At 30.6% G+C, this 18,432-nt stretch overlaps 1 protein-coding gene across 1 annotated transcript; it reads left to right on the top strand.

The window, feature by feature from the left end:
* Window positions 1-5,041: 5,041 nt before the first annotated feature.
* On the top strand, window positions 5,042-8,384 carry LOC105108572 (NAC domain-containing protein 8-like). The gene is made up of 4 exons (XM_011002918.1): window positions 5,042-5,377; window positions 5,637-5,856; window positions 5,964-6,156; window positions 7,358-8,384. Exons 2-4 carry the CDS (start codon window positions 5,704-5,706, stop codon window positions 7,942-7,944), a joined length of 933 nt encoding a protein of 310 aa, XP_011001220.1. The 5' UTR covers window positions 5,042-5,377; window positions 5,637-5,703; the 3' UTR covers window positions 7,945-8,384.
* Window positions 8,385-18,432: the final 10,048 nt, after the last annotated feature.

The following is an 18,432-nucleotide window of genomic DNA, read 5'->3' as shown; positions in this document are numbered from 1 at the left end:
ATGCTATAAAATAGATAATAGATTGAAAAATAAAAAGAAAAAGAAAAAAAAAAAGAAAATAGAAGATGATAGAGGATTGTCACTAGCTGGAAGGTTGTATCATATTGATCTCTTATCTATACATCCTCCTCCAAAATTATTTATACATGATTTTTTAGATCAAAATTGATACACAATTAATTATGATTATCACTAGATTTATTTCTTTTCAGTTTTTAACCCTTAATTATCCACCATAAATATTGATGTTTTTGTCTAAAAACCAAATATTTTTTCCTTTAAAAAAAATTATTTAAGTAAACGAAGGTTGCTACTAAGACATGTTATTCATGAAATGAATGAAAACTTTTATGTGTTAAAAATTATTTTACAATTAACTCAAATCCAAACACAAACCAAGCGATACTTGTATGAGTTAAGCTCAAAACCCATATAGCTTAGGGCTTTTCTCTTCTAAGCTTTCGTTTTTTAGGGGTTCATTTTTAATTTCTAAACATTTTACTATATAAACTACTTAAAAGGTTTGTAATCTTCCAATATAGGATACAATATTTATTTGGCTTGTATTTAGCAAATGATTATTTGAGATCAATTTTTTATTCACACATAAATAGTTTTATACATTTTGATATTTTATATTAAAGTATGTAATTATATTAAAGAATATTTTTCAATAAAGCTTAACCCTTAATATGAATGGATCTCATATTTAATTTGATCTAAAATGTGCCAATATTAACTATGTTTAAGAACTATTTTTTTCAACAAATTGGTCTAAGCTTAGTTTAAGATGTATGCTTGGGTGAATGCATAGTTGATGTAATGAAGAAACAGGCCATCTAATCTATACATATAACGAAAATAGAAGACAAGATTATACAATTTAGTTTTGTGCAATATCCATTTATTTAGGAATGTTAATAATAGTGCTTATTAGGATAACAATTGATGATTGACAACATCATTAGTATTGAAACAATAGAGGTTCGTTGAATTGCAAATTGGTAAAATCGAATGTGCAAGAAAAGTTGGCATATTCTTTTCATCAATAGCTACAATCAATCAACAACATGAATGTTAGATGTGCATTACATATTCCAATGGCAGAAAATAAAAAAGTCAAGTTGTGAGGGGATTTGTGTGGTACATGCAATGAGCTACAAAATGGATATTCTTGCTAAAGTTTAGAGTTAGCTAAAACTTGTTATCAAAAACAAGTCTCTGTAGTTGGAGAAATACTAAAGCAAACATCTTCAATTGAAGAAATATTTCTACATCCAAAGATTTGAGAGTAAGCTGACTCTCTTTTTTTCTATGATATATGCATGATAATTTGCTTTTAGGTAGTATTTAGGTTCTGTTTCATACGGTGGTAAGAGTACTCCTAGACCTATATGTTGAGAGAAGAGAGTTTTAGACTTGGTGGGGTAATTGTTATAGGATGAAGAATACTGCAATTCCAATAAATGGGGTGAAATGAGTTACGGATAAGCTAGAGGATTAATGACTATGGAAATCAGGTTGCTGGTTCTCTTAATTAATCTTGATGTAATTTTAATATTTTTCTCAAATGATATGAACCGAAAAGCTAACATAAAAGGAAGATAGAGTCTCAGAGGGATTACGAAACGAGAATGAAGGTACAAAATTGTTTTTCATTGCCAATCATTGAAAAGGAGACACAACTAAAGTGATAACATGTCCTAAATGCTTTGTAGATGTGAAGGCCTGCAATCTTAAGTTTAAATTTATGCGAATATATGCTCATAAAAGAAGAAAAGTGATGAGGATAAGGACCTGTTCATTTACAAGTCTATCCAATCCATTACATAGCCAGACTTGGACCATTTGGCAAATTAATTAAGGACATGTTCTTTTGTATTAGTTAAATCTAACATTGTAATAAACTTCTAATTGCTTAATCATGTGTGTATTTTTAAACTCTCATAATCAATTATTGAATTTCTTTTGCATCAATTACATCATTGAATACTTTGCATTCGAATTCTATATCAAACATGATTCTCCGACATGATGTATATAACGCGTATGTCAGATGTTTGCTTCTAGGAACAACCTATTAAGCAAAATAATGTAAACGCTGAAATAATTAATTTCCCGTTCATATTCAATTTTCCCATAATATTCCAAGACTTTGAAGAGAAGCTATTAATTATTGACTCATCATATCTCTAATCATCAACGAATTGACATTGTTATTGTTTCTTTCCCTCTAGGTTAATGATGAGAAATGATGTCTAAGATCAGGAGATCAAAATCCCATTTATTATATGGAATATCCTAATCATCTATCTATAGGATGCCATCTCACCGTACTATAAAGACAAAGCAGCTATATTAACAGCCCAAGAATGTTTTATTTTTGCCTTTTAAACTGTGCTTGACTTGCAAAAATAACAGTTTAATGCTTGTTTTTAGTATTTTTATTATTATTCTGATATGATAATATAAACAATAAAAAATTAAATATATTTTTAAATAAAAATAATTTTTATCATGATATCAAATACACACACTAAACACATATATCAACACTACCCTCGCCGAATTTCCATTTCCTAATTGCAAAAAGTAAGTGCATGATTATCAAGCTGGCAGCTTTACGTGTTTTTACTGTTGTATATTCGTGTTTTTGGGTGGATAAAGGCGTGTGCACGGAGGTACTTGTGCATGCCACCCTTAAATATTATAGATTTTTCTTCTTCCATAACTTAAAAGCAACCATTACTTCCGTCAAACTTATTTTATTTTCTCTAGCCGAAAACATATTAATTACAAATTTATACTTTTGACTATTTGTTTATTAATTCTTTTATACCGTTTTTCAAAAAATATATCTCAATTTAAAAATTGAAGTTATGGAGTAAATTTTTAATGATTTGTTTTTGTATTTTAAAAATGTTTTTTGAAAAAAATTATTTTTTTATGTTTAAATTATTTTTTTATCTTTTTAAAATATTTTGATGGGCTAATATCAAAAATAATTTTTTTAAATAAAAAATATATTTTTAATATATTTTTAAATAAAAAATATTTTAAAAAATAACTGCTATCAGAATATAAACACTCATCCTGTATAAAAGCAATTAATTCTTTATGTAAGTTAAGACAATTGTTTTAGTTTAGAAAATATCAAAAAATCATCTCAATCCAATAACTTTATTTGTTTATGTGAGGTTCTAAGATATGATTTATTTTATTATTTAACATATCCTTTTTTTAAATAAAAAATATTTTAAAAAGCAACTGCTATCAGAGTATAAACACTCACCCTGTATAAAAGCAATTAATTCTTGATGTAAGTTAAGACAATTGTTTTAATTTGGAAAATATCAAAAAATTATCTCAATCTAATAACTTTATTTGTTTATGTGAGGTACTAAAATATGATTTATTTTATTATTTAACATATTTTTCAAGTAAAAGTATTTTGTGCTTGAAACTTACACAGATTTATATTATCTTGTGCTTACTTTTTATCAAATAAATAGGAATTGTGAAATTCAAATTCATGATTATTTGATCATGAAGCCTATGTTAAAAAATCATCTGAAAATATGAATTTTAAAATATAATTAATTTATATTATTTATCATGAAATATCAAATAAGCTAGGTTTGCCAAAGATGAATGTATGCACAATTATGTTCGCATACAAATGTTGCAGAAGAGTAATGAAGAAGGCAAAGGTCGAGGAGAGGACAATTTGTGAAGGACCCTCCTGTCTATGTGATATCATGTCATCTCTATATGGTAGGAAAGGAAACAGGGACGCTAATTGATAGAGTCTCAGAAAAAGATAAATCTATATCCATACGTTGAAGTTAATGCTGAAAAGCTTGACTCCGAAGCTTGAGAGTAGCTTCTCTGGGAAGGTATAGCATGTTATATATTTATATTATGACCATGTCTTGTTGTATAATCCATCATCACATGATGTCGGCTATTAACATTCACCCCATTGATCCTCTGCTTTAAACTTCATTACGCTCCCGACACTGTCACCAATCACATCCTTATCTGTTTTTATGTTTGATTTGCAAAGTTGTTGACCGTTGATATACTTGGTTGTGAAGAAAACTATAACACTCTTGGTCAGAAAGATAGCGACCAGTCAGAAATTAAAAACAAAACAACAATTTATTTGAGTCGGTTTCCAGTTATTTACCAGGTTGATCAACTGTTTAAAGTCTTTCCAAGAAAAATAGGACTTTGTGAATTCTCTAATTGTAAAGCAAATATTAGGTAGATACAGCAAAATATTTATTTTCCTTGCTTTTGGATGGGAGTAAACGAGTGTTTGGGAATCAGTAGTTTGCTTTATATTAAATTGATTTTTTTATGTTTTTCGTCAGTAGTTTGCTTTATATTAAATTGATTTTATTTTTTTCCGATGATTTTAATGTATTTATATCAAAAATTAGAAATAAATTTTAAAACATTATTTTGATGTATTTTGAAGTAAAAAAATACTTTTGAAAAACATAATTTAATGTATTTTAAAATAAAAAATACTTTTGAAAAACATAACATACCACAATACTATGAATTCAACTTCATAATTATTTTCTCCTCTTTATTTTTTTCAAGAAAAAACAGATAAAGATTACTACATAATAATAAACTGATTAAATATCTAAATTAACCGGCCATAATTGTATGCAACGATAGGAATTTGAACCATAAAATCATCTGAAACTTGAAATACACTATAAAATAAAATAAATTATATTAATCAGATAAAGGATATAGATTAATTTATACATCAATTCACAAATGTGTAGTCCAAGTGAAGAAAAGAATTAGTAGATGATCGATGTAGCAATACAAAGTAGGTGTAACATATATATATACGGCTAGCTCACTGTTATTTTCATACCCGTTGGCTCCAATTTTACAGTGTTATTATATGGCAGATTTTTACATAGCTTTAAGCAGGCTCTAGGGTGACAGTAGAGCTAAGAACCTCCTCCTATATATTTCTTTCTCTCTAAGAGGTGAAATGTCCTTGAATTAGAATCGTGTTGATCAAATTCCCACTCAAAATAGCCCGCTTTCTCTTTAAGATTAGGTCTGTTATTATTTAACTTTCAAAAAACTGTTAATACAATATTACATACTAAAGTAACCCTAATATTTTTCAGACATGCCCAAAGAGCAAAGAGATTAAGAAGACTGCATGTATTGTTTGATACTAACGTACATACAATATCATAACCCAAGCTTGATGTCCAAGCAACCCATTTTTTGTCTAGAAATTCCATTCTCTCTCTCTCTCTCTCTCTCTCTCTCTCTAGCCTTTATCAAATTCTCTCTCTCTCTCTCCCCCTCTCTGTCCAAGAATAGCTACTTGCAGGTATGCTTTATTCAGTACTATACAAAAATAAATCGAAGAAAGCAAGAAAAGGTGTAGAAGAATTAAATTCTTTTGCCTAACATAGAACACGATTCAACAAGTGGACAATATTCGAGTAACAAGCTCAAAAAACGTGTATCCAGAGACAAGTTTTCTTTGATTTGCTTACTCTATATGATTTTCCTTTTCTTTTCTTTTTATGTCTTCATCTTGGTAGCATTATATTTTATTTATTTAATTATTTTTTTTTGGGGAGAAGCGAGCTTGAAGCCGAGACAACAGGGAAAATTCCGTTGTGGAATGAGAATCAGAGAAACACTATAGAGATGACATGGTGCAGTAATAATTCAGTATTTGAAAGGGCCATTCAATTAGCCACAAGTAGCTCAAAAGAAGATGCTTTTGTCGAAGCAGAAACTAATGAAATTCGGAGGATAACTTGCCCTTCTTGTGGCCATAATTTTGAGTTCCAAGATCAGGTATATAGTATATGCTGCTGCGTGGAACTTACTGTTGTCGCCTTGTAGTCATTTTTTTTTTATCTTATTTTTTTATGGATAAATTATTTATCTATGTCTATATATAGGGTGGTATAATTCATGATTTGCCGGGACTACCAGCAGGAGTGAAGTTCGATCCAACTGACCAAGAAATACTTGGGCATTTAGAAGCAAAGGTGTTATCAGACAAGCGTAAACTCCATCCTCTAATTGATGAATTTATCCCATCAATAGAGGGGGAGAATGGAATTTGCTACACTCATCCTGAGAATCTACCAGGTGATTGCACTGGTTTTTTTCCTTTTTTCCCAGCAATAAGTATCTTGCTCTTTTTCTAGCTTTTGATTTAGGTTTTACATAACATCGACGATTGCTACGCTGTTATTGATAGGGTTTTTGCACCAACAAACCTTAGAATAAAGGATTAACTAGGGTGATTAGATGGTTAATTAGGTTGGTGTTTTAGTTTCAGTTAATAGCTCTTCTGGTCAGTAATTTTATTAGTTTCAGTTAATAGCTCTTCTGGTCAGCAATTTTTTATTTTTGGACTATTAAGGCTGAATTTTTTTTCTTTACTCTTTAATTTTTAGGTTTTGGGTTTCAAACATTGCTTTCATATTGTGTATATGAGAAAGTGTAAAGGCACGCATAGGGGTGTTCTTGATTGCCTTTATTACTTAACCAACTCATTTATGTTACAGTTAAGTTGGCCATGTAAATTAATGTTCTGGTGGTGATTGCCTCACTAATGGATAAAAGAATCTTATTATATCTTATCAATCTATGCATCATTCGGATCCTAAACTTCTAATCAAGATAAAAATGATTCAGGCTATGTTAGGTTGCATGGCAGCATTTTTTCAACTCGGAAACAAATGTGACATATTTCTTACGGTTAGCTTGGACTATTAAGGCTGAATTTTTTTTCTTTACTCTTTAATTTTTAGGTTTTGGGTTTCAAACATTGCTTTCATATTGTGTATATGAGAAAGTGTAAAGGCACGCATAGGAGTGTTCTTGATTGCCTTTATTACTTAACCAACTCATTTATGTTACAGTTAAGCTGGCCATGTAAATTAATGTTCTGGTGGTGATTGCCTCACTAATGGATAAAAGAATTTTATTATATCTTATCAATCCATGCATCATTCGGATCCTAAACTTCTAATCAAGCTAAAAATGATTCAGGCTATGTTAGGTTACATGGCAGCATTTTTTCAACTCAGAAAAAAATGTGACATATTTCTTACGGTTAGTGTGCTCTTCCATTTCATGTCAAATGGTTAGTTTAGCTAGTAACCAATTTATCTGCCATGTTTAAGCTGCGACATGGCATTGTAATGTCTCAAGGAAATAAAAACCTTATAATGTTTCAAATGTTATGTTACAAGTGTTAGCGGCCATTTTTAGTTAAGCAAGTGCTTTACCCTTTTAGTGTTATTTTATGATTATATGTCATTCGGCAATTCTCATCATGCAGGAGTAAGCAATGATGGCCAAATCCGCCACTTCTTTCATCGTCCGTCAAAGGCATACACAACTGGAACTAGAAAACGCAGAAAGGTGCACACTGATGAAGATGGAAGTGAAACCAGATGGCACAAAACAGGCAAGACTAGGCAAGTTTTTGCTGGTGGGACAGTCAAGGGATTCAAAAAAATTCTGGTGCTCTACACTAATTATGGTAGGCAAAGGAAACCTGAAAAGACAAACTGGGTCATGCATCAATACCATCTTGGAGACAATGAAGAAGAGAAAGATGGAGAGTTAGTGGTTTCAAAGGTCTTCTATCAAACTCAGCCAAGACAATGTAGTTCAAGCATTAAGGATTCACTTGACAATAAATCGTCAAATCAAAGTGATCTTGTTTATAATCACCCTCTAGCCAAGAACAGTACAGATCTCCTTGAGTTCTATAATCCATCTTATATTTCTTATGATCAGGGGAATTACAGCAGTGAAATCCCACCTCAATTTCTCCCTAATTTGGTTGTTCAAGGTGACGGGTCTCCCTTTACTAGATTAGCTGCAGAGACAAGCAAAGGAAAGCTTCAGAGAAAATGGTGATGAGAGAAAGAGCATTTGGTAGAGCAGAAATGACAAAGACTCCTCCTTTGTGCATGGTTGTTGCTGTTGGTGTGGTGTAACACTCATATAATTTATTAGATTGAGGTTTTAGTGAGAGGAAAAAGAAGAAAGGAGAATAAGGTGAATGGCTTCTTTAGTTAAAAAGATGATTAAGCCAGGTTCGTAGGAAGGAAGCCTTTGCCGTGAAGCCTTTTTTTAGTAGTTTTCAAGTGAGGAGGTGGTGTTATCTTTATACCCGTACAAGGGTGAGGTTAATTACGTTATTGTACAAAGTGTACAAACTACAAAGAGAACTTTATTAATTATCTTAGGAAATATTTAGGGATTAGCTTGAGTTTCATCGATCATTGTTTGCTTGTACTTTCTTTCATAAATTTATGCTTGACGAATATTAAGAATGAACAATAGTTTTAGATTTTGGTTGTCCTCTTAGAAAAAAAAATTACTTTTGATAGTTAAGTTTAATGTTTAGTTTTTCAATTGCACATTTAATTATCTTGTTCTAAAGGTGTGTGTTCGTAATTTTTTAATTAAATACACCTTTAGATATATGTAATAATGTTAGCTATGTTCTTTTTTTTTTCTTTTATCATACTTGTCTTCCATTTCGTTTGGAAATATAATAGCTTTTGTTTTTAAATATTTTTTTAAAAGTATATTTATTTTAAAAAATATCAAATTAAATTTTAATTTTACTATGTTAATATTAAAAATAAAAAATTATTTTAATTTATTTTCTAGCAAAAATAACTTTTGAAAAGCATACTGTGGTGATGTTTGACATTGTGATAACAATTATTTTATAAAGTGTTTTTTGTTTAAAAATATATTATAATATTTTTTTTCATTTTAAAAAATTTATTTTTGATATCAATACATTAAAACTATTCAAAAACACCAAAAATAATTAATTTAAAGAAATAAATTCCTTTTCTTTCAAAATACAGTGTAACCACAAAACAAACACACACACCCATCACAATATTTAAGATAATGACTTATAATTGGGTGCGCCCCACCAGTATTAGTCCGATAGACTTGAAGCTAAATCTCAATGACAGGAGTCAGTGACTAGAAGTTTGGTTTATTTAATGAAATCTAATATTAATTGACATAAAAGTTAGTTGAATTTGCAACTTGGCTAAGAAATGTATTGACTAGATGGAAATCCCTAAAACGAAAGAAGGACTTGCTCTCACATTATAGTCTTATTTATTTAATGAAACTACTAATAAAGGGACAAAACAAGCTTCAAATTATCCTAACAATATTGAAGCTAAAACAAACCTCTCCAAAAAAGTCATGGCCAACTAACATCACATAACCAAAATACCGAAATCTTTCCAATTCCATATCCCCTGACCCATACATACCACCCTCAACCATATAAGTTCTACTTGGAAAGATATCCAAGTTACCTTTCCTACCATGATCTTCAAGCTCATCTTCTCCAAATTGGATCTGTCCAAAGCCTTTTTATGGCAAGAAAACCAAACTAAGCTGGAAGATGATTTGGGTTTTGTACCTTTTTCTCTAATGACTTAACTAATGATCTACTTTGTAGCTTAAATAATATTTGGTTTGACTCTTACAAGTTGCAAGCTTAGCAAGATTTGAAATAAGACACCCAAGGAAAAATCCCATAAAATCCCCTTAAACTTGTAGTTAGACTGAAAAGCCCACATTTTAAAACAAGAGATCACTGAACCTATATAACAGTTCTGCAAATTATGGATATCCTGTAACATCTGATGTCGACATAAGAAACTTGTCTTTCTTAAAAGCCATCTAAACTTGATTTGATGAAAGAAACTGTCATTTACTCTCCAAAACCATAAGATATATCATGGTTGAATAATTGTTTGCTTGCATCCATATCTGTAGGTGCAAACTATGGAAAGATTCAAGATGACCTTATTAGTTGTGATATTCAATCAACAAGAATAAGTTTTCTTCGTGCTTTATAGGTTCTGCTTCTATTTGAAGATCATCCCTCCATGATACATGCTTTTAAGGTTGACTTGCCTTATTGGGACAAATATTTTAATGATATAAGGCCATGGATTTCTATAGATTATGCCATTGATAGGTTAGCATGGATCTCTATACAAAGGTTGCCAATCGTTGGATGGAACAGAAACTGTCTAACAACTCTTTTCATATCTACAGGAGATATTATTGGCTTTGACCGTTTAGGCCTTAGACACTCAACCCTTTTATCTTTATGCTTATTGCTTGATACAAGAAGTGATGGAGATATAAGGAAGAAAATCATCTTACATATTGACGAGGAAGATTATACCATCAATATTGACGAAATCGATAATCTTCACTATCTCATGGCTGACTTAATTTGCTACTCTATGGACACCTTTCATAGTAACTTATTTTTAAAATATAGGTACACAATCTGTGGCTCTGAATCTAGTTGGGATGGAACTATAACAAATATTCTAGTTGAAACTACTCATGATGTAGGGCTTGATAAGGGGGAGAAAATAACATCTTTTTCAAATTGTGAAGAGATGACAATTGCTAAACCATATCTAGCTAGTGATCCAGCTTATAGGGAGGCTACCTATTTGGCTCCAACTAGGCTTTAAGACCACAACTCTCTTGTTATTATAAACGCATTGCAACAACTAGGGGGTAAGTCCACTTTCCAATAATATTTAGAGATTTTTTCCCTAAAATTTCAGGATATACTCAAAACTTAAATCACCACATCAACACTGCTAGCAACAATGTTGTAGATGTTAGTAAGGTGCAAGACTCTAATGTTCAATCTAATCATTTAGTGGACCTTGGTCATGTTACTTCAGGCTACCTCCTTATATTAGAAGCCCAGCTTAGTTTGGGCACTTACTGCTCTAACTCCCTTGACAATACCTCATCTTTTTCTTGCTCCAATTATGATTTGGCCCATGAGCCAATTCAAGATACATGGCCCCAAACAGATGAAGCAAGCCAACCCTTAAAGTTGGGTTCTATTATGTATACCAACTCTAGAGATCTTACTCAATAGGATAATAGTCAAGTGAAATTTTGCTCAAGATAAAGAAAGACAAAATTTATGGGACTTTACAAAGACACACGAATGACATAGAAGAATCTATATACGACTTAGATGTTTACATAGGGAATATATGCCATTTTTAAAATGTTGGGGATTCTCATAAACATCTTTATTTAATAGGATCCGTATAATCAGGAGATGAAGAAGCTACTGTGAGTTCAAAAGATCGAGAAGTTCAGGATATGGTCCAGACTGGGGAAGCTTTGCTTATTGGGGATAATTCCAACCTTTATCCTTTTGAAGGAGATATTTAAAAACAACTTCAACAAGAGGAGGCTAACTGAAGGGTTATCCAGTAAGTCTTTTGTTTCCTCTACTTTGGTTAGGATTTTTCTATTATCTTATTAAGGTTCTCTCTTAGAACTTATATGAACTGGGTAGGGCTAGAAAATTATGAGTTATAGGTAGGCTTATTGATATTTATAATATTGATGTGTACTTTCTTTTAGAAAAAAATTAAGACTTGTATAGATTCTTTTATATTTCATGTTTGGAATAATAGCAATGTTAATTACGCTTGTAACGAGGCTGAAGGAAGTAGAGGGGGTATGATTTCTCTTTGGTATGATATAAAATTCCAGGTTTCTTCTGTTGATTATGGTTATGGGTGGATTGGTCTAAAATTTTGCTCAAGATAAAGAAAGACAAAACTTTTAACAATTTATGGGACTTTACAAAGACACACGGATGACATAGAAGAATCTATAGACGACTTAGATGTTTACATAGGGAATATATGCCATTTTTAAAATGTTGGGGATTCTCATAAACATCTTTATTTAATAGGATCCATACAATCAGGAGATGAAGAAGCTACTGTGAGTTCAAAAGATCGAGAAGTTCAGGATATGGTCCAGACTGGGGAAGCTTTGCTTATTGGGGATAATTCCAACCTTTATCCTTTTGAAGGAGATATTTAAAAACAACTTCAACAAGAGGAGGCTAACTGAAGGGTTATCCAGTAAGTCTTTTGTTTCCTCTACTTTGGTTAGGATTTTTCTATTATCTTATTAAGGGTTCTCTCTTAGAACTTATATGAACTGGGTAGGGCTAGAAAATTATGAGTTATAGGTAGGCTTATTGATATTTATAATATTGATGTGTACTTTTTTTTAGAAAAAAATTAAGACTTGTATAGATTCTTTTATATTTCATGTTTGGAATAATAGCAATGTTAATTGGGCTTGTAACGAGGCTGAAGGAAGTAGAGGGGGTATGATTTCTCTTTAGGATGATATAAGATTCCAAGTTTCTTCTGTTGATTATGGTTATGGGTGGATTGGTCTATATGGTCAGCATATGCAAAGTGGTTTTTTATCGGTTTTTTATCTATGCTATTGTTGGTGTTTATGCACCTTGTTCTATGTTAGAAAAATGGGATCTTTAAAACAACTTGTGTATCCTCAAACATGCCTTTTCTATTCCATGGTTGATGGTAAGAGATTTTAATAAGACTTTAAATCAGATTGATAGAAGTGGTGGCTATCTTCATATTAGAGGCTCTTCACTTTTAGAAATTTTTTGGATTCTTGTTACCTTATTGAGAATCAATTGGTTGGATGTTACTACACTTGGTTCATGAATTGTTTGATGAGAAAACTAGACCGTAATTTCTCAAATGAATCCTTTTTTCTTCAGTTTTCCAATCTAATGCTCCATCGATTTCCTTGTGTCTGATTGCCTACCGGAGAGTGGTTACCATCCTTTTAAATTTACGGACTATTGTCTTCAATTTCCTAATTTCAAAAACATTATTAGAGGCTTTTGGTTTAATGGGTGTACTGCATTCCCAGGACACTTCAGATTTATTAAGAAGCTTAGCTTTGTAGTAGCTCAACTTCAGCGATGGAACAAAGATGATTTTGGTGATCAACAGCACAAGCTTCAAGGTGTGATTTTCCAAATTGATGATCTAGAGAGAAAACAGGAGGCTAATCCTCTATGTCCCTCAAATCACCTCAAGCTTGAATCTTTTAGAAGGGATAAATGGACCTATAGTAATAGAATAGAATTAGAATGCAAGTGAGGGATAAATGGACCTATAGTAATAGAATAAAATGCAAGTAGAGGTAGAGATCTAGACAATTATGGTGTAAGCTAGGAGACTGTAATACCAGGTTTTTCCATTCGATAACTAACTTCAGAAAAGCCAAATCTCAAATTATGATGATCAATCATAAGAGGGTTGAACTTCGATCTTTACCAGAAATCAAATATGTTGTTGTTGATTATTTTTATAATCTATATAAAGCTCTAATCGGAAAGAAAGCAAAGATGGGTCCTATAGGTTTTAAAAGGTTAGATTCAAACTTGTCTCTTTAGTTGGAGAGAGATGTGACCTTGGATGAAATTAAAAGATATGTGTAGGATTGTGATGGTTCTAAGAGTCTTGGTTTAGATGATTTTAATTTTAAATTCTATAAGCTTGCTTGGGATTTTATTATAGAAGACTTATTGGACTTGATCACTGAATTTTTTAGAACATGGACTATGCTGGAAGGTGCTAACCTCTCCTACATCACATTGATGCCGAAAAAGAAGGTTACCTTAGAATTCATAAAGTACCACCCCATTAGTTTGATCTATGGTATTTACAAGATTATTGCAAAGATTTTGTCCAGTGGACCAAAGCAAGTAATAGGTAGGTTGATTAGTGATAATTAGACTACTTTTATAGCAGATAGACAAATTATTAATAGTTTTATGGTAGCTAATAAAGTGGTTTATAATCTAAAAAGAAGTTGAAGATTAGGTTTCATACTCAATGTTGATTTTCAAAAAGCTTTTAATTCAATTCTATAGGATTACATTGAAGAGGTGATGACTTTCATGGGTTTTGGTGTTAAATGGAGAGGGTGGATTTCCTCCTGCTTGTCTACTATGACTTTCATGGGTTTTGGTGTTAAATGGAGAGGGTGGATTTCCTCCTACTTGTCTACTAGTCAGGTTTCAGTCTTAGTCAATGACTCTCCTTCCCTAGAGTTCAAAGTGGGGTGAGGTATTAAGCAAGGTGATCCTCTATCTCTTTTTCTTTTTAATATTGCTGCTGAAGGTCTATGTATTCTCTTTCAACGTACAACAACTTCAAATATCTTTTAGGGTATTGATTTTGGCTCTAATAACTTTTTAAGTCACCTACAATATGCAAATGACACTCTTGTCTTTATACCAGTTAGTTTACATGCCCTCCAGTCAGTTAAAAGAGTTTTAAAGTGGTTTGCTCTATGTTTAGGCTTGCACATTAATTTTTTTAAGAGTTTCCTTATAGGAATCAATGTTGATAACTCTTGCTTGGATGAGTTTGCAAAATCAATTTACTACCAGCATGATTCTCTTCCATGTAACTACTTGGGAATGCCTTTGGGATCTAATCCTAGAAGGATTTCAAAATGGAAACCCATCATTGATAAGTTTAAAGAGAAACTCACTTTGTGGAAAAGGAGAATTTTAAGCATGGTCGGTCGCATTTGCCTTATCAAAAGTATGTTGAACTCCTTTTCTTTGTATTTCATGTCCATTTTTCTTATGCTAAAAAGTGAGTATCATTTACTTACTTCCATCCAACGTAAATTCTTATGGTCAGGAACTGTCAGAATGAGAAAAATTTGCAAAGTCCAATGGAGTGTGGTTGTTAGAGATAAGGATAGGGGTGGCCTTGGGATTGGGTCATTGATAGCCAAGAATAAAGCAATGCTTTTCAAGTGGATTTGGAGGCTCTCCCTTCCTAGTACTAAGCTATGGAAGAAGATGATATTCAGCAAATTCAAGCCAGTGTTTGAAAATGGTTTCCTTATTTTTAGTAGAATATTGTCTTATATCTGGAGAGACATCACATCCCTTATAACTTCAAAAAACTGTGTCTCTTCACCTTTAGCCAATAATTAGATTTGTGTTGGGAAATGGCTTTTTAACTCGGTTCTGGTCTAATGTTTGGTTTAATAGCTCTCCATTGAAAGTCATTTACCCATGACTATATTTTTTCCACTAAACCAAATGCCATAATTGCTGATATGAGAAATTGAGAGCAAGGGGAATGGAAGTGGGAGTGAGCTTAGAGGAGAAAATTGTTCCTCTTTGAAATTGAGCAGGTCATTTACCTTCTCTCATCTTTATAAAGCTTTCGGCTAAAGGCAACAACTTCAGATAAGAAAGTTTGGTCCTCATCAGCAGATGGAGGTTTTAGAGTTAAAAGTTGTTCTTTACTGATTGATAGAATTATGAATCCAGGGGTTAATGAATAAGGAATAAGGTAATCTTCAATGATAGAAATACAACCTTCGAAGATAGTTTCTCCTTAATTCTTTATCGCCTATGGAATTGGCTCAAGTCTATATATAAGTTCTTCATGGCTATTAGCACCACTTTAATTATGGGGCCTGAAGGTATTATAGATTGGGCTAACACCAAATCAAGGTTTTAAGCATGATGTATCAGCTTTTTCAATCCTAATGTTTTTTTTCGGCTATATATTTGTTGGCTTTCTTTTGCTTTCTTTTGTGTTTGCTTTTTGTTTTTATGATGCTCTTTTCTTTCCTTTTCTTTTCTGCTTTTCTTCCATGTATCTTGTTTTTTGCCACCTTTTGGTTAGCCTTTTCAATATATCGACTTCTTCAAAAAAAAAAAAAACTACCAATAAAATGTTAAATTTTAATAGAAAAGAAGAATTGAGCAAGTAAAATAAGAAGATTTGCATTTAGATAATGTGAAGAGATTCTTCTCTTTGAAATAATACAGAACTAAAAATATACTCCTTAATTTTTCTTTTGTTCAGCATGATCTTAATATACTACAATGACTCTTCATAGTAATCTATATCTAGATAATAAGGTCACATTTCTTAATATAAAAATAAAATGTGTAAATATTGTTAACATGTTTTACAGCAACAATAAAAATTATAATTGTTAACTCAAAATCTAATGTATATATTTAATATAATAGATTGAAAATCACATACACCAATAAATACCAAAAAAAAAATTATAACGCTAACAAACAAAAATCACATGGATAATGACAATATCATTTGTTTTCAATATTGGATGGAGTGACATATTAAATCACTCTAGGTCAATCCATCAAACTCATGATCAAAGTTTTGAGCCTGATTGGATTTAATAAGTTTTTTATTTTGAAAAAATTATTTATTTAATTCTAAGATAACAAAAATCAGTGATTGTAGCAAAGAAAAAAAATAAAAAAATGATTATGATAGGTTGTACGAAAAGAATGATTATTCAAGACAAAGAAAAAATTAATTAGAGTTTAATAAAATAATATCTAAAAAACATTTTCAAGCAACTAAATAATTTAAAAGAAATTATAGAAATTATATTTTAATAAATTAATTATTTTATTTTTAAGAATTTTGTAAGAGTTTAAAAGAATTTTTTTAAAAAGACAAAGAAATTATAGATATTATATTTGAATTCATTTATATTTTAAGAAATTACTTATTTTATTTTTAAGAAATTTGTAAGAACTTAAAAGATTTTAAATATAAAAAAAAAAAAAGCATTATGTAAGCGAGATCGGGTGGCGAAGTATGCCTAAGCCCTTTAACTTTCTTTTTTGGTTGGGCATAATTGGTTGGGCATAAAAGGAGTCATTCGCCCATTGTTTTTTTTTAAAAAAAAAACAGATGGTATGTTATTTGCAAGCCCAAATTCCACATATAATATAGGTGGTTAAAAAGTTGAATTGTCTATTTTTGGACCTAAAAACTTGATTTTCAACTCATTTTCAGCTATTAACACCTCAAAAATACTCTCATAATCTTTTAAAAAAATAATTCATAAACTAAAAAAAACCTTTAAAATTAGTTCAAAAATAAAATCAAGTCAAAAAAAAATCTCTCTCAACCTCTATCTACTTTTTTATGTGATATACAAGGTCAAAAACACTCCAATGACACTCCTCTCGTTAAGAGAAACATTTTGACACTAAGTATGATTATTTTTTTTCAATTAAATCGGATCAACAAACCTTTTTCTCTCCTTCATTGTTTTATGATCACTTTCTCTTTTCTCTCTGAAGCTCGGGGACCATATGTGGAACAAAAATAAACTTTTTGACTAAAATTTAAAAACCTTAGAAAATAAGGACTAAAATTAAAAAAAATTGGAAAAACAAACTCAAGGACCAAAAAAGCTAAAAGCATACCCTAATAATAGTAAAAAAAAAAAAACACACACACACACACACACACAAATGAGCCTAGGAATTTGTTCATGTTAATTTTTGTTCTTAATTTTGCTTAATCAATAAAATTTAGTTTAGTTTTTCCAAATTAAGCATCGACTTAATGTTGAAACCATTTTAAAACATTGTAAGAAAACCTTGCAACTTTAACTGAGACAAATCACTAATTAAAATTAAACTAAATAAATCACAACTAGAAAATTGATAAATACAAACGGAAACACCGACAAAAAATTTTATCAGTTTATTGCAATGATCTTTAGCGACAAATTTTTTTATCCTTGTATCCATTGGTAAACAGTGATAGAAAAACTCCTTTAATAAATACTAAAGGAATGATGGAGGGTATTATAGTGGAATTTAAAAAGACAAATCATACGATGATGTGATGTTTTTATCGATAAAATGATCTGTAAAGTTATTAAAAAGATAATTTTATTGGTAATATCGTCGGTAAAATTTAATTTATGACCTACCAATCAACCCTCCTCTCCCCCTCCCCCTCCTTCATTTCTCCTTCTTCCTTATATATTTTTTTTCTAAATAGCTACCCCCCTCCAATTTCAACACAATTCAACCTCCCATAATAAATTTGGCTACCACAACACTTAGTTTTGTTAGCATCCGTGTTCTTATTCAAATTTTATTAAGGGTTCTCCATTTTAAATAAGCAAATCTACCTTTTTTTTTACATATTTTTTGTAGTATTTTTTTTTTGTGTGTGTTTACTTGTTTTATAGTTTTTTCTCATACAAATGTTTTGTATGGAATTATGGCTTATACATGTCAAGGTTTGTTTTAGATATTGTAGAATTATATTTGTTTATAAATTGATGAGACTTATGTCAAAATTTTAACTTGGGTGTTTTGTGATGAAATAAATAATGGTTTATTTAACGGATTCATTTTATATTTTGTTAATTTTATTGTTGAGTTAAAATTTTTGGTAAATGTGTAGAAATCTAAATTTATATAGATAATTGATAATGAATCAAAAGTACTATTAAAATAGATTGAATAAATTTGAGTAAAATCAATATTTTTATAAATTATGTAGTTAACGTAGTTAATTAATACATTGTCATCATTATTTTATATATGTTTGATATAAGTAATGGATGATCATTTATGGATGTATTGAGATTCAACTCAAGGGTTGTGGAGGATGGGTTATTATTAGTTTAAGGTTT

Source organism: Populus euphratica, unplaced genomic scaffold (assembly GCF_000495115.2).
Source record: "Populus euphratica unplaced genomic scaffold, PopEup_1.0 scaffold293.1, whole genome shotgun sequence".
Taxonomy (NCBI): Eukaryota; Viridiplantae; Streptophyta; class Magnoliopsida; order Malpighiales; family Salicaceae; genus Populus; species Populus euphratica.
The sequence above is the reverse complement of the archived record's forward strand: the minus strand, read 5'-3'. Positions and strand labels throughout refer to the sequence as shown.

Excerpts from the sequence above, each read along its gene's own strand:
- LOC105108572 (XM_011002918.1), top strand. The coding sequence starts at position 5,704 with ATGACATGGTGCAGTAATAATTCAGTATTTGAAAGGGCCATTCAATTA. Across the intron at positions 5,857-5,963 it reads ATTTTGAGTTCCAAGATCAG|GGTGGTATAATTCATGATTT; the intron begins GTATATAGTATA and ends GTCTATATATAG. Across the intron at positions 6,157-7,357 it reads TCATCCTGAGAATCTACCAG|GAGTAAGCAATGATGGCCAA; the intron begins GTGATTGCACTG and ends CTCATCATGCAG.